At 45.7% G+C, this 20,436-nt stretch overlaps 4 protein-coding genes across 7 annotated transcripts; 2 read left to right on the top strand and 2 right to left on the bottom strand.

The window, feature by feature from the left end:
• The first annotated feature begins 126 nt into the window (after nucleotides 1-126).
• On the top strand, nucleotides 127-6,539 carry cdc5l (CDC5 cell division cycle 5-like (S. pombe)). Its single transcript, XM_040178437.2, has 19 exons — nucleotides 127-411; nucleotides 1,013-1,116; nucleotides 1,282-1,443; nucleotides 1,570-1,697; nucleotides 1,970-2,069; nucleotides 2,189-2,315; nucleotides 2,424-2,515; nucleotides 2,925-3,069; nucleotides 3,167-3,358; nucleotides 3,799-3,947; nucleotides 4,037-4,208; nucleotides 4,340-4,504; nucleotides 4,588-4,668; nucleotides 4,762-5,013; nucleotides 5,313-5,420; nucleotides 5,503-5,592; nucleotides 5,677-5,808; nucleotides 5,904-5,984; nucleotides 6,166-6,539. Exons 1-19 carry the CDS (start codon nucleotides 367-369, stop codon nucleotides 6,277-6,279), a joined length of 2,439 nt encoding a protein of 812 aa, XP_040034371.1. The 5' UTR covers nucleotides 127-366; the 3' UTR covers nucleotides 6,280-6,539.
• supt3h (SPT3 homolog, SAGA and STAGA complex component) lies at nucleotides 6,536-11,371 on the bottom strand. Of its 2 annotated transcripts, none has more exons than XM_040178444.2 (12): nucleotides 10,892-11,371; nucleotides 10,373-10,466; nucleotides 8,926-9,010; nucleotides 8,579-8,665; nucleotides 8,368-8,464; nucleotides 8,056-8,210; nucleotides 7,866-7,941; nucleotides 7,325-7,437; nucleotides 7,147-7,251; nucleotides 6,911-7,036; nucleotides 6,731-6,820; nucleotides 6,536-6,653 (listed from the first exon to the last, which is right to left on the bottom strand). In XM_040178444.2, the coding sequence occupies exons 2-12, from the start codon at nucleotides 10,450-10,452 to the stop codon at nucleotides 6,612-6,614; spliced, it is 1,056 nt and encodes a 351-aa protein (XP_040034378.1). In that variant the 5' UTR covers nucleotides 10,453-10,466; nucleotides 10,892-11,371; the 3' UTR covers nucleotides 6,536-6,611. The 2 variants fall into 2 exon arrangements, with proteins under 2 accessions (XP_040034378.1, XP_040034379.1); XM_040178445.2 differs by having other exon boundaries at nucleotides 10,687-10,902.
• On the top strand, nucleotides 9,534-13,627 carry runx2a (RUNX family transcription factor 2a). 2 transcript variants are annotated; one of them, XM_040178449.2, is made up of 7 exons: nucleotides 9,534-9,654; nucleotides 10,289-10,343; nucleotides 11,456-11,646; nucleotides 11,878-12,037; nucleotides 12,402-12,506; nucleotides 12,584-12,649; nucleotides 13,132-13,627. In XM_040178449.2, the coding sequence occupies exons 2-7, from the start codon at nucleotides 10,295-10,297 to the stop codon at nucleotides 13,449-13,451; spliced, it is 891 nt and encodes a 296-aa protein (XP_040034383.1). In that variant the 5' UTR covers nucleotides 9,534-9,654; nucleotides 10,289-10,294; the 3' UTR covers nucleotides 13,452-13,627. The 2 variants fall into 2 exon arrangements, with proteins under 2 accessions (XP_040034383.1, XP_077961056.1); XM_078104930.1 differs by lacking the exon at nucleotides 9,534-9,654 and having other exon boundaries at nucleotides 10,286-10,343.
• On the bottom strand, nucleotides 13,594-18,440 carry LOC120820538 (follistatin-related protein 1). Of its 2 annotated transcripts, XM_040178447.2 has the most exons (11): nucleotides 18,322-18,440; nucleotides 18,164-18,231; nucleotides 17,117-17,191; nucleotides 15,478-15,567; nucleotides 15,254-15,383; nucleotides 15,133-15,162; nucleotides 14,925-15,055; nucleotides 14,711-14,829; nucleotides 14,407-14,519; nucleotides 14,187-14,297; nucleotides 13,594-14,067 (listed from the first exon to the last, which is right to left on the bottom strand). In XM_040178447.2, exons 3-11 carry the CDS (start codon nucleotides 17,189-17,191, stop codon nucleotides 13,940-13,942), a joined length of 927 nt encoding a protein of 308 aa, XP_040034381.2. In that variant the 5' UTR covers nucleotides 18,164-18,231; nucleotides 18,322-18,440; the 3' UTR covers nucleotides 13,594-13,939. The 2 variants fall into 2 exon arrangements, with proteins under 2 accessions (XP_040034381.2, XP_040034380.2); XM_040178446.2 differs by having other exon boundaries at nucleotides 18,164-18,380.
• Nucleotides 18,441-20,436: the final 1,996 nt, after the last annotated feature.

Below are 20,436 nucleotides of genomic sequence, written 5' to 3'. Positions count from 1 at the left end.
TTTTGGTGTGCTCAATGTGGGCTATTGTACGTATGTAGAAAAAAACTATCCAGTAATATCAACAAAACATTTTGACAGACACCTTTGATTAATTTAATGTTTTATTTAATTTATAAAAACGGTTCTGATTCTCCCCTCGTCCACTAGGAGCGCTAATGCGCCTTTAAGCTGGTTCCCCGACCGCAACCAAACTCTGAAGAGGAAGCATTATTCTGCGACACAAGCTTCCGGTGTGATCCACGTTCGTTGCTCACCCGCTCTGGATTTAGTTTGAGCGTAAATTGTGGACGCCACTTTTCTCCATAACTGGTCGAAAATCGGAATTGACCTTTTTACTGAAGGAGGAGGAAGCAACAAGCCGCCAAGATGCCGCGAATTATGATAAAAGGAGGCGTCTGGCGCAACACGGAGGTACGTGTTTACATGGCTAGCAGCGATAGCATGAAGCTAACCTTTAAAATGAGTCGGTATTAGCACGGAGCTAGCTCTTCACTAGTTAAAGATTTAGCCCGCCTATGAAGTTTGGGTTATCTGTGTTTCTGCCAGCGATGTCGAACAGGTTGATTTAACGGTGGTTTAAACTAGCGCATTTAGCTGGAAAAGATGGCAACTTCGTTAGCAAAGATCGGGGCAGCTTGTTTCAAGCTTTGTCAATGTTAGCAAGCCAGCTAACGCTAGTAAGGATGTTTGTCCTGCGTCTATGGCTGCGAGGTTAGGAGGTGAAAGATGGATGAAGTAATTTATTAATCCCATATGGTAATTACACTGTTACTGGGCCAGAATAAAAACGAAGATAACGAGCAAAGCAAACTATAAAATACCTTTTTTTTAATGAATGTTTGTTGCCTCTGACACTCTTCGTTTGGCTGAGTGACTAAGTGATGATGATGTGCAGAAAGATGGCAGCTAATGATCACAGGGAGGCAGGAAGGTGTCAGACGTTGATTATCAGTGTTTCATAATGATTGATCGGGATCATACTTAATCAACGCTAATCTGCTTCCTTATCCAGGATGAGATCCTCAAGGCAGCGGTGATGAAATATGGAAAAAACCAGTGGTCTCGAATCGCCTCTCTGCTGCACCGAAAGTCTGCCAAACAGTGCAAAGCCAGATGGTAAGTCTCGATGCAAAGACATGTGATGGCATTGTTTTGAGTCTTCTCTCTGCATCAGTGTCCTCTGCTCAACCGTAGCCTCCAATGGCAAAAGAGATCTTTGATCCCAATCTGATTTCCTGTTTAGATAAACGTTCTTAACCTGGCTTTTGTGTCTGTGTGCAGGTACGAATGGTTGGATCCCAGCATCAAGAAAACCGAATGGTCCAGAGAAGAGGAGGAGAAGCTGCTCCATTTGGCCAAGCTGATGCCCACCCAGTGGAGGACCATTGCTCCCATCATTGGACGCACTGCTGCCCAGTGCCTGGAGCACTATGAATACCTGCTGTACGGCTCTATTAACTCAAACACACTTATACAGGCTTCATACCAGCCTCTCAAGCTTGATTGTAGAATTGTTCCATCTGAGGCACTTCAGATATGTTAAAATGCGGTTGATTTGTTTCTTTTTAGCGACAAGGCGGCACAAAGAGATAATGAGGAAGAAGTGGGCGATGACCCCAGGAAGTTAAAACCAGGAGAGATCGACCCTAATCCTGAAACTAAACCAGCCAGGCCCGACCCTGTGGACATGGACGAAGGCATGTTAACACACTTGAAATAATGAAAACTGACCTTTTGCACAAACTTGAGTGTATCCGAAGAGTACAGCATGTATTTAATGTATTATGGGCTTCTGTCGTTGTCTTTCACATTTCTCGTTCTGATTGTTATAGGATGATATCATAATTTATTATGCAATTAATTGTGATAATCTTCAGATTATAATCAGTAAAAATATATCAAAGCACACTTCTCTTTTATGATTGTGGTTGAAGACCAAAATGAACTGATTGTGTGTCACTATCTGCAGATGAGCTGGAGATGCTGTCGGAGGCCAGAGCTCGACTGGCCAACACCCAGGGCAAGAAAGCCAAGAGGAAGGCCAGAGAGAAACAGCTGGAGGAAGCCAGGTTAGACACACACACATGCGCGTTGTATAATAGCTTCATTCGATTAACACCATGGCATGCACACGGTTCTTTCAATGTTGCATCCACCATTGAGTGTGTCCATCTCTTCCTGGTTGCAGGCGTTTGGCCGCTCTGCAGAAGCGCAGAGAGCTGAGAGCGGCCGGGATCGACGTTCAGAAGAAGAGGAAGAAGAAGAGAGGAGTCGACTACAATGCTGAAATCCCCTTCCAGAAGAAACCCGCTCCGGTACCAACTATTCCCCCGTTTCATCCAAAACCCACAACACCAGCACGGCGCGTGGGCCCGGCGTGATATCCCACATGGGTCCATTATTTGATTCTTGTTCACTTTCAGGGTTTCTATGACACCAGCATGGAGGAGTACAACGCTCTGGAGCCCAACTTCAAACGGCTCAGACAGCAGCACCTGGAAGGAGAGCTGCGCAAGTCAGTGACGTTACACTATTTTATACATACGTTTACTTAAAATGTACAATATTTAGTTTGATGAAATCATATTGTGAAGAATAATTCCATTGGTCCTTTAAAAATTAATTTTTAATTTCAAACAACTCTCTGGAGTTATTTGAACTGTTTGGAAACAGTCCTACAACTAGCAAAAATAATACTAAATATTATTAGTGTAGTCTGATTATTTACCTGCAACTGTGCGTTTATCCAAGTGTAGTAAGTGTGCGTTTTATGTCAACGTCCTGAATGAAATGACGCTGTGAACTATTTGTACTGTTCAACATACAGAGCTACTGGTTGGTGCTCGTTGGACGTCATAAGGACGCACACCCGATGAGGTCATAGCGTTCATTCCTGAGCTGTGTGTTGTGTGTTTTGTGGCTAGTGAGCAAGAGGAGAGAGACCGAAAGAAGGATCGGCAGAAGATCAAGAAGAAGAAGGAGAGCGACCTCCCGTCTGCCATCCTGCAGACCAGCGGAGTGGCCGAGTTCACCAAGAAACGCTCCAAGCTGGTTTTACCGACCCCGCAGGTAGAAACCGCTCGCTGAGCAACCGACGGATCTCTCGCCCGCCTGGTCGGCACAACACTCTTAATTCTTTGTGTTTTTAATCCAACGTTCTTTATAGATCAGTGACGTCGAGCTGGAGGAGGTGGTGAAATTGGGCGTAGCCAGCGAGGTCGCCCGTCAGGCCGCGGAGGAGAGCGAGAGCGGCAACTCTGCCTCCTCCGCCCTCCTGTCGGAGTACAGCGTCACAAACACCATGAACGCGGGGCTGCGCACCCCGCGCACCCCCACGGTGCAGGACCGGATACTGCAGGTAACACACACACACAACTGAAGGTGCTCCTGGTCAGATAGCAAGGGGGTATTTTAAATGTTTCTTCTTTTTTTTTTTATGAGTTCACTATATTTTATCAGGGAAGTTTGGTGTGATTTTGCAAAAAACATCATTTTATACATTAAAGGGTGTATTTGCTTATGAGAGGCTCATGTAAACATATATACGTTGTGCATCTGCTATTAGAGGCTGATTAATGACGATTAAAGAGATTATCAGGGACTGGTTTGACATTTTTGATCTTTCATGTAAACACTCTTTACATGTTGAGATTTTTCGATGACATTTTTTGAACTTTTTGATTTCTTTTTTAACCACAATTCTTAATTTACCAAATATTAATGTTTAAAATTTGGTTGGTTTAGCAGGTTTACAGTGTCATCTCTGGATATAAATGAGCTCTTTCTCTGCGTTTCCAGGAAGCCCAGAACCTGATGGCTCTGACCAACATCGACACCCCCCTGAAGGGAGGCCTCAACACTCCGCTGACCGAGAGCGACTTCAGCGGCGTGACGCCTCAGCGGCAGCAGATCCAGACTCCCAACACGGTCCTCAGCACGCCGTTCAGGTACCGCCCCCCCCTCTCCCTCACTCCATGCTCAAACAACACATTTAAACAACAGTCTGTGGTGTCAACGTTCATGGTGACCTCCACAGAACACCGGGGCAGGGTCAAGGGCAGGAGGGCATGACCCCGCAGCCCGGAGGAGTTATGACACCGCGCGGGCCCGTGACCCCGGGTTTGACCCCCCTCCGCACGCCGCTGAGAGACAAACTGAATATTAACAGCGAGGAGCAACTGGCCGACCCGGCGTTCTCCAAACACATGGTAATTACACGCTCGTGACACGCATGTGGGGCTGTGAATACACCAAATTCAAGCCGTAAAAACAACGAGGACCCTTCAGGATTCATGATAATTAGAATGAGGCGTCACTCTTCTCTCCCATCCATCCACAGCAAAGGGAGAGCCTGCAGCAGCTGAGGCAGGGCCTGTCGTCACTTCCTGTTCCCAAGAACGACTTTGAGATCGTTCTTCCCGAAAACGCAGAGAAGGAACTCGAAGAAACGGAAGCGGAGACGGGATTCATAGAGGACTCCGCCGACATCGAGTTACGCAAAAAAGTAAGCGTGCGCACCCGCCCCCAAATCAAAGTGACATGAAGCAATTTGTGTGTGCCTGTAGTTTAATTACAGCTTGTAAACAGGCTATACGGGATGCAGAGCGAGAGAAGGAGCTGAAGCTGCGACACACGTCGGTTCAGAGGAGCCTCCCCAGACCCACAGAGGTATGTTTGGTTGGATCAATCCAGATGACTGAACGCGGTGCTTTTACTTGTATTTGACATCAGCGCGTCCCCCCCGTCCCCGTCCCTCCCCAGGTCAACGAGTCTGTCCTGCGTCCGGCCTCCATGGAGCAGCTGCTGGACCTGCAGCTGGCCGAGGAGCTGATCAAACAGGAAATGATCACCATGCTGCACCACGACTGCCTGCACCACCCGGTGGCCAACGCCGCCAGCCAACTGCAGCGCGGCAAGACCAGAGGCCCCGCCTCCACGTCCAACAACGCGTCGCACATAGCGTACCTGGAAACGCATCTCTACAAGCCGGTCAGCACGGAGGACATGGAGCAGGTGACGTGCACATCGCTGGGCACCGGTTTTACGTAACTGTCTGAGGAGTGGGCGTGGCCACCGTGACGTCACTCGTCAGTTTGTTCACTACCGAATCCTAACCAGGCCACGCCCCTAATACTGTATTGAAGATGACCTGAAAGTAGGGATCATAAACTCATGTTTACGGAAAATAAATAAGTAGTAATTCTACAGGACCAGAGCAGTCGCCCCCTGGTGGTCGCTACAGAGAATGAACGTTTATGGCATTCAGCATTGGCTTCCCCCAGAGGCTGACGATGCGTTGTGTCAATGAACAGGCGAAGACGATGCTGGCAGCAGAGATGGAGGTAGTGAAGGGCGGAATGGGCCACGGTGATCTCAGCATGGAGGCCTACAGCCAGGTGTGGGAGGAATGCTACGGACAGGTGAGCATCCGCCAACACAGACGGCCTTCTACGCCTTCATGGAATCCGTTGGTTCATCGCGTCTGCCTCCCTCTTCCTGCAGGTTTTGTATCTTCCCGCTCAGAACCGGTACACCAGGGCCAACCTGGCGTCAAAGAAAGACCGAATTGAAAGTCTGGAGAAAAAACTTGACGTGAGGAACCACAAAAATCAAATAGCAGTTTAACCTAAATTGTGCCCTTTTTAAAACGCTGCTGCTCCTTTTGATCCGTCTCAGGTGAACCGCGGCCACATGACAGCAGAGGCTCGTAGAGCTGCTAAACTGGAGAAGAAACTGAAAATCCTCCTGGGCGGGTTTCAGTCCAGAGCCCTGGGGCTCCTGAAGCAGCACGGAGAACTCTGGGAGCAGGTACAGAATGTGACGAGAGTCTTAATCTGTCAGGATACACTTCAATCCCTGGAATTAAACTGGTGTGTTGATGCGATGCTCGTGGTGTCCACCAGGTGGAGCAGGCAGCCACAGAGCTGGAGACCTTCAAGCAGCTGAAGAAACAAGAGGACACTGCGATCCCCAGGAGGAAAGAGGTAATTCAAAATAGGGAATGGTGTCAATAGTACGTGACTATTTACTCTTGATTGTATTCTTGTAAATGTGAAGAAATGCTGTTTATTTATAGCTCGTTTCATTTTGGGAGGACAAGAGAAGCCACAATGCGGTTAAATGGTACGACGTATGACGCTGAGCTCGGTGTATTTTGTGCTTTAGGCTCTCCGGGAGGACGTGGAGAGGCAGATGGACCGTGAGCGAGAACTCCAGCAGAGATATGCGGAGATCACGATGGAGAGGGAGGCCATGGTCAACAGCGCCCAGAAATACTAACTCACACACTTAAATACTCCTCATGCAAACGGAGAGATCAAGCAGCTGCATCTAGAAACCAACATCGATAAACAAAAACCTTCTCGCTCTGAGTCGTCGTATTAAATCTGTCCTGCTTTTTTTTTTTTCAATATTTGTGTAAATTTCAGAGCTATGTCCCGCCTCCTTGTTGCTATGACATCACAAGCTGAGTCGAGCATGCTCAGTAGTACCTTGTATTTCTGTATTAGTGACCAATAAAGTTTTTTTTCCAAACTGTGGCAAGGCTGTTTTGCTTTATTTATAACAAAGAATCACACACATACAAAAAGAGGAACATAAACGTTCCATCTTCAGCAAGTGAGGAAAGCCATCCCGCTCCTGCGATAGGCACTCTGAGGGGAGGAGACGGGTTGTTACTTTCGACTTGACTTTAAACACAGTAACAAGTATCGCATGCAGTTTGACTTACTGTGTGTCTGTAGTTGTATCTTCTGATGGCCTCTCTGACGTGCCCCAGCTGGATGGATCCACTCGGAGGTTCCACCGTAGCCGGAGAGCTCTGAGGAGTAAAACGATAGAAGGAGGACTCGGCCTGACGATATACGACCCACAGGATATCTACATTTATTGCTTAAATAGACACACGCACCTTTTTGCGTTTTCTCTGTCGGGCTCTGCCATCGAGACTGCCGTTACCCTGTGGGAGGGGCCTCGAGTGGGAGGAGCCTGGGGTTGAAGGGGGAGTGGCTTCGGGAGAGTCTGGATCCTTCTTTACCTGGAAAGATTGAAAACATCTTATTTCCCGACTAAGACGTAACTCGTATCGTAGTTTTGGTTGTTCAAAACAAGCAAATATCAGATTATTACACGTGTGTGTGTGTGTACCTCAGTATGAGTGTTGTAGTGGATGTGGCTGGAAGAGATCACATGACTGATGGCATTTGTCGTCGCAGTCATTTCTTGCTTCACCAACAGAGACAAATCCACAATCTTGAGAAAGAGAAATATTTCACTGGAAAGTTGTTCATCTCACACGCACACAAACGCGCATTCACCAGGTTACCTGGGCAACAGTCTCATAAGCCAGGTAGGACATGATCTCCATGGTGATGCTGGTGGGTTTCAGCTCCAAAGTGCTGCAGTCCAGCCACTCTCGAAACTTTGACGCCTTCTTAGCTGGAAACACAAGACGAAGTCCACTTTCATCTCGACACGTGACGTCTCTTAAGCCGAGATCAATAGTGAAACGATTCGTTAACAGACAAACATTTGGATCCTGGATTACAAATTAAAAAGAATATACTATTGGTTGCTTTACTCTGTTGTACATCATTGTAAACTGAATAATTGACTTTTGGACTATTGTCTGGATTAAAGAAAAAAAAATTATAATTTAGACTTGTCATTTTTTTCAATTATCATACACTAACTGAACAAGGTTGCCAATTTCCCCCCCCCCGGCTAAATATTTCTTGTGATCTTTTGTTGTATTATTCTAAAATCTGCTCCAGTATATTATCTTTTATTCATTTTAAGTCAATCATATTTGAAAAGTTTCGTTTAGCTGCAATAACAGAGTCCCATGACGTATTGATTAAGCTCACCAAAACTCAGCTGTCGACTTTCACAGAACTCAGAGTACTGCGCCTGGTCCATCGCCCGGGTCTGACGCTCTAAACGCTGAAGACGCACAAAATGTCAACACGTTAATAAAGAGGATGACCATCGTCCGTCTTAAACGCGGCGTACATCGTCGAGAAGACGGAGGCCGGATACACCACGATCACCTCGCACCTCCATCCGCTCCTGCTTGACGGGGTCCCACTCCTGCCGCTCCGCCAGTGACAGCAGCTCTCCGGTCTGATCCAACCACAGCAGGAAGTCCTGGGCCAATCGCTGCCTCCGATGGTTACCGCCGGCAACGGCGCCTGCAGCACCAGCCGATCTGTCTGAAAAAAAAATCTCAGTTTTGGTTCTCAAACATATATTTAAGAAGCACTAGAAAACAAAGTCAGGATTTAATGCCGTCATCGTAACACTGTGCGCTACCGGTAGATTCCACTAAAAACACACTGCGTGTGCGTGTGCGAGAGAGCGTGCACCTACCCGTTTCTTGCTGCAAGTCTTCTTCCTCCAGACTTTTGAGTAACCTAGATTTAAAATCTCTAAACTGGAGATATTTCAATAACCTCGCCACCTTCCTCTGGAGACATTGAAGCGAGAGAGTGAGAAGCACAGAGAGAGAAAGGTGAGCGCAATCAGTCACACAGTTTTTGGAAGTTATATATATCCCCCCCCCCCCCAGTCGCTGGTTCACCTTGTCCCGCCTCATCAGGAACAGGATGTCCTCGGGGGAAATGACCCTGGACCCACGAAGAGACGCCCCCTCGCAGGCCTGGTGCAGCTGATACATGAACCGGTCACATCAGTTAAACCGGCCTCATGGACCAAAAGTGATTTACGAAAAGAAGATCAACTTTCTCTTCAGAGCTTCATTAACTGCTTTGGACATTCATTTAACCTGATAAATGCCACATTGAAGGCTTCACGTGACATTTACACTGGCATTTTTAACCCGTAGCATCATCGCTCCTTTACATAATCAACACATCTGGAGGCTTTTCCCCACCACCGTGGAAAACCAGCGTTCTGTATTTACGTTACCATGGTGATGAGCTGCGTGTGCACGATGTCCTCCACCAGGGCGGCTGTCTCGGGCGGAGGCCTGCGGGCGTCTCCCAGCGCGAACCTGACACACGAACATCATGCCGATGAATTGTCATCCATACTTTAGTGTGTTTGAGCAACGTTACATACGACACCGACTGGCTCGAGCAAAACCGCTTCTGACTTCTGGGGGTTTTGAACAGATGAAATCAGCTAAAGTTCCCGTGTGGAACCTCGGGTTTAAAGCGAAGTTCAACGGTTGTGAAATTTGTTGAATAAAAAAAAATTTTTAAACGGTTTGGAAGAAGTTGTTGGTAATAAATGACATAAGTCGCCGACTCCATTTCTCTCACAGTGAACTCAACATGCCACCCCCCCCCGCCACCCACCCGACCCCCCCACACACACACACTTTGGTCAGACCTCGATTTGCATCCAGAATAGCCACTTCCAGGACGGCAGTCTAAACTAAACCCACATCCTGACGCTCTTTCCTTCTCCCAGTCCTTCTTGATCCCTCGGTCTCTTTGTACATACTCCCCGCCCACCCATCTGTGCTGTGATTGGCTGTTCGCAGCCATCAATCCCACAGGTGAGTGAGGCTTCGGTTTGGGGTTGTGGGCAGGTCGGCCTCAGGCTGATTGTTTGGTTTTAGGTTTTGGGGTTTAGTTTCAGCCTCTCTGACCACCAACAACTGCTCTCTGCACCTCACACACACGACACAAGGTGAGTACCCCAGAAACACACACACACACACACACATACACACACGCAGAGCATTTTGCTTCTTTTGAAAAGAAAGATCTAATTTGTTCAGATCAAAAATAGTGTGAACATGTATAAATTACATCTTCATACTCCAAATACAACCACCTTTTTTCAAGTTTTCATTTATATATATATATATATATTTCATATTAAATATTATTTTACTTTGATAAAATGTTTCTATTGTGATAACTGATTTATTTTGTAACCATACTGTGTGTTAAATTGTAACGCACAAGTGGACGTCTTCCTTTTATCTCTTTTTTGCTGTCCAACATTTAAACATATTCAGTTTGATGCAAGAAAATGAGTAAATGTTCACAAATGAGATTGTTGCCTTAAAATATCAAACAATTGATCATCAAAATAGTTGCTGTGTGTTAATTGATGGCATATATATATATATATATATATATATATATATAAAATTATTTTACACACGTCTTTCACCTAATGTCATACTTTAGTTATTTAAAAAACGTGATCACTTCTATATTTTAAATAGGAATACTTATGTGTACTTTGAGTGTGAACACAATGTATCAGAATGAGGAGTTGTTTTAAGACACTTTCTCTGTCATTTGTCAAACAGGTTTTTATGGCTTCAAACAGTCTGTTCAGCAGCACCAGCCCGATGCTTTACTGGGGTGAGGCTCCGCGTGTGCGTGTGTCTTACATCATGCTCTGAATCTCTGGGATGAAACTGGTCCTGGAAGCAGGACGCTCTTTAGAACTGGAGGTTGCGGAGCCGGCCATTGGACCACGGCGCCCTGACGCCAACACAGAAGGACAACCGCGTTAAGACCAGTTCAACAGAAATGTCTACACACACACACACACACACACACACACACACACACACACAACACACATTAAAAGCCTAAAATAACAAGATAGCAGAACAGATCTGAGGCAAATCAAAACACGCGCGCACACAACACACAACACACACACACACACACACACACAGAGGGCACAGGTGGTGCTGACCGCAGTAACTTCCCCCCCGGCAGTAGAATCTGAATAATAATGCAGCGCAGTTCCCTCCTATTCAAACACTGCGGTGAGTAAAACACAATGAGGAGAAGAGGAGGAGGAGAAGAGAAGAAGAGGAGGAGAAGAAGAGGAGGAGGAGGAGGAGGAGAGAGAAACCTGCAGGAGAGAAAGAAGCACATCCGCAGTTTTAAAAGTTCACCTCAGTGGATCAGGAAGAACGTCGTTGCTGCTTCTGTTGACAATTTTCGATTTCAGTTTTCTCCGGCGCGGTTTTATGACGTAGAGCCGTGAGGCCGCGCGGGGTTCTGGTAGTCGTAGTTTCACAGACCTCTCGGTCTAAAAGCGCCTCGCTGAAACTCTGATCCTTGTTTAAACAGATTTGTATTTTATTCGGTTCATCACATTTGCTTCATATATATAAATATTGTTGCTTGATTAATTACATGTAGCTATAATGATTTTTAGAGACAAGTTTAAAATAGATGTTTCAAAGACAAGCGTATTTCAAGTTGTTTGAATCCATTTTACAATACAGTCTACAAAGACATTAGCTGAATTTTAACATGTAAAACGCTTCTGTCTCATTAAAAAGTTATCAAAAACAAATAAGGGAGATATCCGGCAATTTAATCCTGATTTAGGAAAAAATATTTGTATATCAAAATTGGTTTGCTTTGTCTATGACATAAATTGTTGTTAATATAATATACAAATATTTAAAGACAAATATGAAATAATATCTCCCTCTGTTGCTCCTGCTCAGATCCTGTGGTGAAGCATCAGCCAACGCCATTGCCCACCAACCGCCACCCGGACGACCATGATGCGAAGTCCCGCCTCCAGCGCAGCACAGCGCCACCCAGAGGCCTGATGCAGACCGACAGCCCGAACTTCCTCTGCAGCAGCCTGCCGCAGCACTGGAGGTGCAACAAGACGCTGCCGAGAGCCTTCACGGTGAGGAATCATCTGACGGCCTGTCTGTCTACCTGCCTTCTGTCTGTCTGTCTGTCCCCAAGGAACAGATTCGTCTCAGTTTGCCTCACTGTCTGTCAATCAATCTAATATCAAAGGTCGTCGAATGTCATGTGGATATCATGTGGCCCTGCAGATGTTACCATGCCAGTCTCACCATTCTCTCAGACCATTTGGTGCCCGTCCTTATTTAACCTCTTCTCCCTCCTCCAGGTGGTTGCCGTGGGCAACGACGTACCGGATGGCGTGGTTGTCACAGTGATGGCTGGCAACGACGACAACAACAGCGCCGAGCTACGCAACGCCACGGCGACCATGAAGCAAGGCTACGCCCACTTCAATGACCTTCGCTTCATAGGCCGCAGTGGGAGAGGTAGAAGGACGGATATAATCTGTGATGCAATAAAGTAATAAACAGGAACAACAGCAGGGTCATCCCGTGGGATCTCCCACTTTTGTAATTTAAATACCCTCCAATACACTAAATTAGACATCTACGCACCAAAATGTTGGGTTCGCCATTGAAGCCGGAGGGTAATGAAAAATGAAGTTAGAGTTAGAAGGATAAATCGATCATCATGTCCATGACGATCAATCACAGACAACACGAGTTAAGGTCATATTTATGACCCCAAATACTTGTTTCGGGAGGATTTCATTTTTATGGTTTTGTGTCAACTCAAATTACTTTGAAAGCCTCTGTAACGTCTCTAATGTGAATTGTTGTTATTTTTCAGGCAAGAGCTTCACACTCTCCATCAACGTGCTGACGTCGCCGCCTCAGATCGCCACCGTGCACAGAGCCATCAAGGTCACGGTGGACGGACAGCGGCTGCCGAGACGTGAGCGAATAACACGCTGGTTTCATCCCAAGCTCTCCGTCGGAACAAGTCACGCTTACTCTTCTTTTCTCCCTCAGGACAGAGGCAGAAGGACCGAAAGTTGGGAGTTTTCCGGTTACCTAGCAACAGCACTGCATCATCGGGTTTGTCGTGTAGAAGTCTAATTGTTTTAAACTTGAAACCAACCGTTTCAGTGTTGACTTTCACGCGCAGGACGGAAGATGTTGCAATAAAAATGTTGTATAAATTGGCATAGAATAATTTCTTACCCACACTAACTAAAAATGTAACATTATGATTAATGATGTCATTATTTCCACACTTTTATATACTCGTAGTTTGACCACAAATACAATAATATGCTTTTTTTAATTTATCATTTTATTACGGAAAATTTGTAAAATGTTGAACGACACTAGAATACATGATGGAAATAGTATCAACTCAAATAAAATTCTAATAATCTTGTTTAACAAAAATATAAAATCCTAATATCCTAGTTTTTGGCCTCATTACATTCTGTCAAGATGGTTCATCTTAGAAGTTCAATACTGCCGAGGAAGACCACGCTGCAGCTGAAAGCTGCGCCCGGCTGAGAACTGTTGTTGTTTTTGTCTCTCTGTAGATCTTAGATCGTTTTCCTCTCGGTGGACTAATGAGCCGTCGTTGCTGGCCTCTTCCTTTACTCCGAGTCCCAGAATGCACCACCTGCCTGCCCTCGCCTACTCCACCCAGCCCACAGGGTACACCTCCTTCCTGTCCGCTCCTCCTCCCCCCCCTCTGAGCCACAGTGGTCCGTTCCAGCCGAGCAGCTTCTACTACGGGCCGAGCCAAACGTACCAAACCGCGGGGGAGGAGCGCAACGTCGTCACAACTCTGGCCAATTACATTGAAGGGGCGTGTCTCCCCATGAGAGGGGAGGAGCCCGTATGGAGGCCTTATTGATGACTGGGACTTTTGTAAGAAAAAAGGTGTTGTTCGTTTTCCTTAGTTTTCATTTGTTTATTTATCGCATTGTTGAGCTTCTTTTTATTTATAGTTCAATATGTTCTGGGTGTTATTTTACCTTTCAGGATTTGAACATTAGTTTGCTGTACAATAAAGTCTTTATTGGAGAAACAGTTCATTTCAACATTTATTTCTCAACCTGAATGCACAAAATAACGCATCTAAAAAAAAAGTTAAACCACATCGAATCCGTCAGAAGTTTACAAGTAAACATGGAAACTAAACTAAACACATATCTGATATCATAGAAATGTAGTTGTTGTTTAGAGAAATGTAGACTCATGTCCGCTGTGGCAAAATTATAAAATGTGTTAAATTGTGTTGCCACATATATTGCCATATATTTAAAAATGTTGTGTTCAAATGTTTACAAAAATAAATAAATTGTGTATTCATATAGTTGTTTTTATCACAACTTGAGGAGCTTAAGGACTATTTGATTTTGCTGAGTCGTCCTGCAACGTGTTGAGCTCAGCCACTCTGCTGCTCCACTCCTCCTCCGTCATTTCTTCTTCTGCTCCTTCCCTAACGTCCTCCTCCACCCGGTGCTCTCCTGAAACACAGATGCTCACGTCACAAAGAAAACTTATTATAAAAGTTATTATAAAACTGTGTTTTTGTAGAACGTGACCTCAGCGGTGTGTGTGCGTGTGCGTGTGTGTGTGTCCTCACCATTGCAGGTCAACGCCGTGCAGACCCAGTTTCCACAAGCGCACACACACTTGTTGCACTCCATCCGAGTCTCAGCACCGTCCTCGAACACCTCGTCCTCCAGAGCGCACTCTGCACGCAGGTCAGACAAACACAACGTAGTGATCAGCGACACGCAACACAAATGCCTCAGGCTTAAAATGCCTTTAATGTAATTTAAATCCTGGAGATGCTTGGTCACTTCTCTCGTAGGGGTGGTACGTGGGGGTCAGGCAGTTGATGAACTCCGTTAAGCTCAGCTTCCAGTCGGCATTTTCATCCGAGAGCTCAATCAGAGCGTCAACGCACAAAGACCTGAGTCACACACAGAGCGACGTTAACGTTTACTGATGATTGAAGGTTGTTGTTTACGGAAAATCTCAGTTAAAACACATCAGATACACTCATAAACTACTATATGTTGCTTTCTATATAACATCTTGACGACAACACTTCCAATGTGTGTGTGTGTGAGTGTGTGTGTGTGAGTGTGTGTGAGTGTGTACCTCAACAGAGTGTTAGTCTCCAGAGTGCTGGAGTACGTGAGGTTGAGGGTCGTCTCATTATGCTTCAGGAAGCTCAGGAACTCTTTGGAATCGAGCTCAGAGTCCCCGTCGTCGTACGTCTGTCACACACAAACGCACAAACACACAAACGCACAAACGCACAGGTAAACACCTGCTTCATTCATCCTCTCACGGTGAGGAAAACAGTTTGCACCTTGAAGTATGTCTGCAGCAACGCGTCGGCCGTGGTGACGTTCGAGGCCTCGTCGCCCGATCGAGCCTCCTCCTGGATCCACCGCATCGCGCTCGCTCTCAGCCAATCACGATGCGACAGGAAGCACGCCACTGCACGCACGGATGAGAGGGTTAACGAGGGCGAAGGCCACGCGGGCTCAAAGGTGAACCTCGGGCCACTGACTCACTGGGGCTCACATCTGTCTCCGTTGGTTTCTCTGCAAATAGAAACACACAAACAATTGTCACGACTCTCTGTCACACACTTTAACTCTGTGTGTGTGTGTGTGTGTGTGTGTGTGTACTGACCCAGACAGCGTGCTCGGTGCTGCACGTGTATCTTGTTTTGGGTGGTGCAGGCGTCCCTGTGCAGCTCACAGTGATTCCTGTAGGTTCGTCCGTTGCTGCCACACACCCAGTTCTCCGCCACGTCGCACTGCTGCAGGGGGAACGTTTCAAATTTAAAAATGGAACATTTAAAAATGACAAATTTTAATTTTACTCTATTTTAATCCGCAGCTTTGACATTTTACCTGTAAACATCTACAGACGGGTTCTCCTCGGTCGGTCGATACACACTCTCGACCTGCACCGCAAAAAGTCCTGTCGCACACTGACCGGACCTGATACACACACACACACACACACACACACACACACACACACACACACACAGAGGAAGCCGTATATATCATATATTTGTATGTATATATTTCTGGTTTGTATGGGCAGCAATGAAAAGAGGTGCAAAGTGTGTCTTTCAAACTCCAGATGGTGACCTTTAACCTCCCGGTGAGGCCGAGGTTGTTTAGAATGATAATGGCTCCATCTCCACACACACACACACACACACACACACACACACACACACGCGGCCAGCTGCCCAGCGATGTGGCTCTTTTTTAGATTTTAGTTTCCTCGTCATCTTCACCTTTTGCCTTTCTTTCCTGAAACTACAGACTCAGCAGGAACCGAACATCGCAGCCGTCCTGCAGGATGAATCCATCATGGTAATTACAATCTGAATCCTACATCTAAACCCTCCAAAGGAGAGATGATTCGGATAAAAAGACGCCACTTTTCCAAAAGAAAAGTGGGCGTCAGAGTCAAACATGTCAATTCATGGACAGAAAGTTGATACAAGAACGCACACAGACACACACACACACACAATAGATACATCTGCCGCCTCCAGCTGACATCTGCTGCACCGCAAACCTGCTGTTAGCAAGCAGCTGCCTGGAGCAAAACACACACACTGCGGTAATGTGTTGGAGTAGTTACAAGTTCATGTCTTATCCTGTGGAACAATTTGTGCTCCTCATTTTTAATCTTTTGTCCTCTCGTTCTTTCTCTTCCCTCGTCCCCGATTAATCTTTTCTCCCTCGTTGTTTGTCTTATTCTTGCTTCCTTTCCGCCTTCATTAATCAGCTCCGACTTTTCCAAGCCACATTTATCGTATTTTAAATAGTTTGATCTCATTATTTGAGTTTTGCTTCAAACACATCTGGTTTCTCCTTTGATTTTGCACTTCTGACTGGAAGGTGATAAAAGCTCAGAGGAAACAACTGGAGCAGCAGAGTGTTGGAATGTGGTTCACATCTGGAGAGGAGCTGCTGACAGCACTAATCACACACATACCGCAGGAACAAAAGCTCTTTCACATTTCACCTCCACGTACCACCTTAGAAGCATTGATGACACGTTTCTATTTCACACCAGGAATAAAGGCTGTTTGCACTTGATACTCACTGACAGAATAAACTCAAAAAGCAGACTTTATTTTGTCTAATGACACTTTTGAGGGTTGAAATGTTCGAGTTAAAGACCAAAACACACACACGACCTTCGACTTGTTTTTCCTGCAGCCAGCAGGTCAGTCTTTTCTAAAGTGACGACTTGTGATGGATTTACACTCCAGAAAAGTGGGAAAGGTGAAGAATAATAGAAATGTCTTCACTGGGAATATGTTTTCCAGTAAGGTGCTTCGCTCAATAAGTGATTTAATCCTACAGCGCTTGTCTTGTTCCCTGCGCTGCTTCTCAGACATGTAAGAAGACATTATACCAATCTGCTCAGCTTTAATTAAATTAATCCAGTTACTACTTCACAGTAACGCGTAATCAGTGCTCCTGATTGGTGAAGAAAGAATAAATCACACTTTGCCTTTACCTTGGCCAGAGGAGAGGAGGAGACAAGCGGAGAGGAGAGCAGCCACGGCAACAGGAGCACTGAGATGGTCAACATCTGGAGGAGAGAGGAGACGAGGGAAGAGGATGGATGAAGAGGAGAGAGGAGACGAGGGAAGAAGAGGATGGATGAGGAGGAGAGAGGAATATGGGAAGAAGAGGATGGATGAAGAGGAGGGAGGAGACAAGGAAAGACGAAAATGAATGAAGAGGAGAGAGGAGACGAGGAAAGAAGAGGATGGATGAAGAGGAGAGAAGAGACGAGGGAAGAGGAGGATGGATGAAGAGGAGAGAAGAGACGAGGGAAGGAGGAGAGAGGAGACGAGGGAAGAAGAGGATGGATGGAGAGGAGAGAGGAGACGAGGGAAGAAGGAGGAGAGAGGAGATGAGGGAAGAAGAGGATGGATGGAGAGAGGCGACGAGGGAAGAAGGAAGAGAGAGGAGACGAGGGAAGAAGAGGATGGATGGAGAGGAGAGAGGAGACGAGGGAAGAAGGAGGAGAGAGGAGACGAGGGAAGAAGAGGATGGATGGAGAGGAGAGAGGAGACGAGGGAAGAAGGAGGAGAGAGGAGACGAGGGAAGAAGAGGATGGATGGAGAGGAGACGAGGGAAGAAGGAGGAGAGAGGAGATGAGGGAAGAAGAGGATGAATGGAGAGGAGAGAGGAGACGAGGGAAGAAGGAGGAGAGAGAAGACGAGGGAAGAAGAGGATGGATGAAGAGGAGAGAGGAGACGAGGGAAGAAGAGGATGAATGGAGAGGAGACAGATGGACAAAAAGGAGGAAGATGAGATGGAAAGAAAGGACAGGAAAGGATATAAGGAACAAGTGTAGGAGATGAAGGAAAGGAGAAGAGAAAAGAGGAGACAAGGATATGAAGTAAATGTTACATTGGTTAGTTAAATAATCATCCAATTAAATTAATATAAATATTTACAATATTTACTGTAGTAAAACTACTTATTTTACCAACCATTAGTACTGTTACATTTAATACTGCTATGATGATTGCTACTAATAAAGCGGGCGTACCTTGTCAGTCTAACAACAGTTTGTCCGGAAGCTGTCGCTCTGGAATCAACCGGTCAGCATTGAACCACCTGAGAGAAGCAGCCAAAAGTAATCAATCAACCAATCCGTCAATCAATGGTGTAATTCATATAATATCCAAATTTCCAGCGTGAACCCACTGAGATAAAGAGTTTTCTATCCAGTGGATCTGCTTCGCTGTGCATGGAAACACCGTCTGAGGAGGGATGCTGAGGGAGAAAGGAGAGCAGCTGTCCAGAGACCCCCCCCCAGCCCCCATTCAAAGCACCGCCCCTCCTCCACCTCCGAAACACCCACAATCCGTCTCCTTGAGGAATGATAAGTTAAAGGCACTCGATCAGCTGACATGTTCAGACAACGCAGAAGAGCCAAGAGGGAAGAGAGGAGGTGACGTCACACTGAAGCCGCCGATTACAACAGCAACATCATTTAATGAACACATATTGTGGTTTGTTCATTCAAACTTTCTCTTGACAACAATCAGAGTTTTGGGATTTCTACATCATTTAAAAGAGCAGTTTTACACAAAGCATTTAATGGGAATCAAACTCAAGACGACACAAACACATTTAGATGGTTTTTAAGTCCTACATTTTTTCCTCATGTTACCACGAATTCAAAAAGCTGTTTTTGAACAGCTGCTTTTAGGTTAAGCACTTTGAAATATTTCTATTTACATTATATAGTTGTTAAATGCTGATACTTAGATATATTCCGTTTTCTCTTGTGTATTTGCATGAGGAGAACAAAGTCAAAACCAGAGTCAAATCAGCTAATAAAACCTTTTTTACACAGTAGGTTGTAGTGTCACACTGTGACCAGCAGGGGGAAGATTCTCATAGTTGTTGTTGTTGTTGTTATTCCATCTCTCTCTCTCTCTCTCTCTCTCTCTCTCTCTCTCTCTCTCTCTCTGTCTCTGGTGTACATCAGAAGATGATGTCTGGATAATGCCACCCGCCTGGTGCACCGCAACACGAATGGTGCGCACTCACACTAAAAATATAACAGGGAGGTCAAGAGTGAGCAGCTCTTTTGTGTGTGTGTGTGTGTGTGTGTGTGTGTGTGTGTGTGTGTGTGTGGTGATTGTGGGGGTATGGGGGGGCTATTTTAAGGAAAGGTATGTTATGAGCTTTAATGCGAGGTGATAACAGAGGTGTGATACATGCAAACACACACTGAAATGTACACAAAAACACAGACACACTGTTCCACAAACGCACACTTGCTTGAGGCGTGAAAGCCGGAGTGGAGATGATGACAAGAGCAGAAAGTCTGTTTTCCCTCCCCTCACACATAAAATCCTGCAACCTAATTATTATTCTTAGTAAAAGTCAAGTATTTTGCTCGATCAAATCTTTTAGAAGTCACATTCTTTCAAACAGAGTTCCATTATAATGATTTTATAAGTTTGGCTCCAGGTCTTTTCCCCGGAAGCAATTTGGAACGAGAAGAAGGTTTTTTTTTATGGGATCATGCCGTCTTCGCAAAGAACAGAAATTGTTCCGCTTTTGATGAAAGAAGTCACAAGTTGAAAGAAGAAAGTGGTTTAGCTAAATTCCTAAACTGACAATTATCTCTCTAAAAATCAGAGGCTTCCAGCGCTTCGTGGTCCTTGTTTCACCGTGACGGTGATCATGCTTATTCTAACGATGTGTGGCTACAAGGCACGTGTTCCACATTTCACGTAAACGTGGAGCTGAGCAGCGTCGTTAAGACACAGTAAAGACGTCGCCCAGACACACACACACACACACACACACACACACTGATAATGGCTTTGAGGAGACCTGGCAGCATTTTAAACAAGTTCTCTGGGATAAAAAACCCGATGCGACCCTGATAAGTAACCCGTCCGTCCGCCTGCAGCTGTGAAGCGTCGTCAGTTAGACAACATGTCGCATTGTTTCACAGAGACGTGCAGTCTTGTCTATTTTCTTTGAGTTGAGAGAACAGAACTTTTGAATTACAGTGAAATGTGCCGACCCGCCTCTGCAGGAGCCCCCACCAACCAACCATTCTGCTTGTAGGAAGTCTCTCCTCTTCTTGATCAATAATCACCAATCACTTCACCTTCCTTCCCTCCTCATGTGCTTTAAAGCCCCGTTTTAGTAAGAGCTCTTTATCCGTCTGTCTGCATGTCCGTCTGCATGTCCGTCTGTATGTCTGTCTGCATGTGTCTCTGCATGTCGTCTGCACGTCGTCTGCATGTGTCTCTGCATGTCCGTCTGTATGTCCGTCTGCATGTCTGTCTGCAT

Source organism: Gasterosteus aculeatus, chromosome 6 (genome assembly GCF_964276395.1).
Source record: "Gasterosteus aculeatus chromosome 6, fGasAcu3.hap1.1, whole genome shotgun sequence".
NCBI lineage: Eukaryota > Metazoa > Chordata > Actinopteri > Perciformes > Gasterosteidae > Gasterosteus > Gasterosteus aculeatus.
Note: the sequence above shows the minus strand (reverse complement) of the source record. Positions and strands in the feature narration are given on the sequence as shown.

Coding starts and splice junctions, on each gene's coding strand:
- supt3h (XM_040178444.2), bottom strand. CDS start 10,452: ATGGCCGGCTCCGCAACCTCCAGTTCTAAAGAGCGTCCTGCTTCCAGG. Junction 7,438..7,865: donor AAGTCGACAGCTGAGTTTTG/GTGAGCTTAATC, acceptor TTGTGTTTCCAG/CTAAGAAGGCGTCAAAGTTT. Junction 7,252..7,324: donor CTTATGAGACTGTTGCCCAG/GTAACCTGGTGA, acceptor CTCTTTCTCAAG/ATTGTGGATTTGTCTCTGTT.
- LOC120820538 (XM_040178447.2), bottom strand. CDS start 17,191: ATGTTGACCATCTCAGTGCTCCTGTTGCCGTGGCTGCTCTCCTCTCCG. Junction 15,163..15,253: donor GCACCGAGCACGCTGTCTGG/GTCAGTACACAC, acceptor TTCTATTTGCAG/AGAAACCAACGGAGACAGAT. Junction 15,056..15,132: donor GGAGACAGATGTGAGCCCCA/GTGAGTCAGTGG, acceptor CCGTGCGTGCAG/TGGCGTGCTTCCTGTCGCAT.
- cdc5l (XM_040178437.2), top strand. CDS start 367: ATGCCGCGAATTATGATAAAAGGAGGCGTCTGGCGCAACACGGAG. Junction 5,593..5,676: donor GTCTGGAGAAAAAACTTGAC/GTGAGGAACCAC, acceptor GATCCGTCTCAG/GTGAACCGCGGCCACATGAC. Junction 5,809..5,903: donor ACGGAGAACTCTGGGAGCAG/GTACAGAATGTG, acceptor GGTGTCCACCAG/GTGGAGCAGGCAGCCACAGA.
- runx2a (XM_040178449.2), top strand. CDS start 10,295: ATGGCTTCAAACAGTCTGTTCAGCAGCACCAGCCCGATGCTTTACTGG. Junction 11,647..11,877: donor CGCTGCCGAGAGCCTTCACG/GTGAGGAATCAT, acceptor TCCCTCCTCCAG/GTGGTTGCCGTGGGCAACGA. Junction 12,507..12,583: donor CGGACAGCGGCTGCCGAGAC/GTGAGCGAATAA, acceptor TTTCTCCCTCAG/GACAGAGGCAGAAGGACCGA.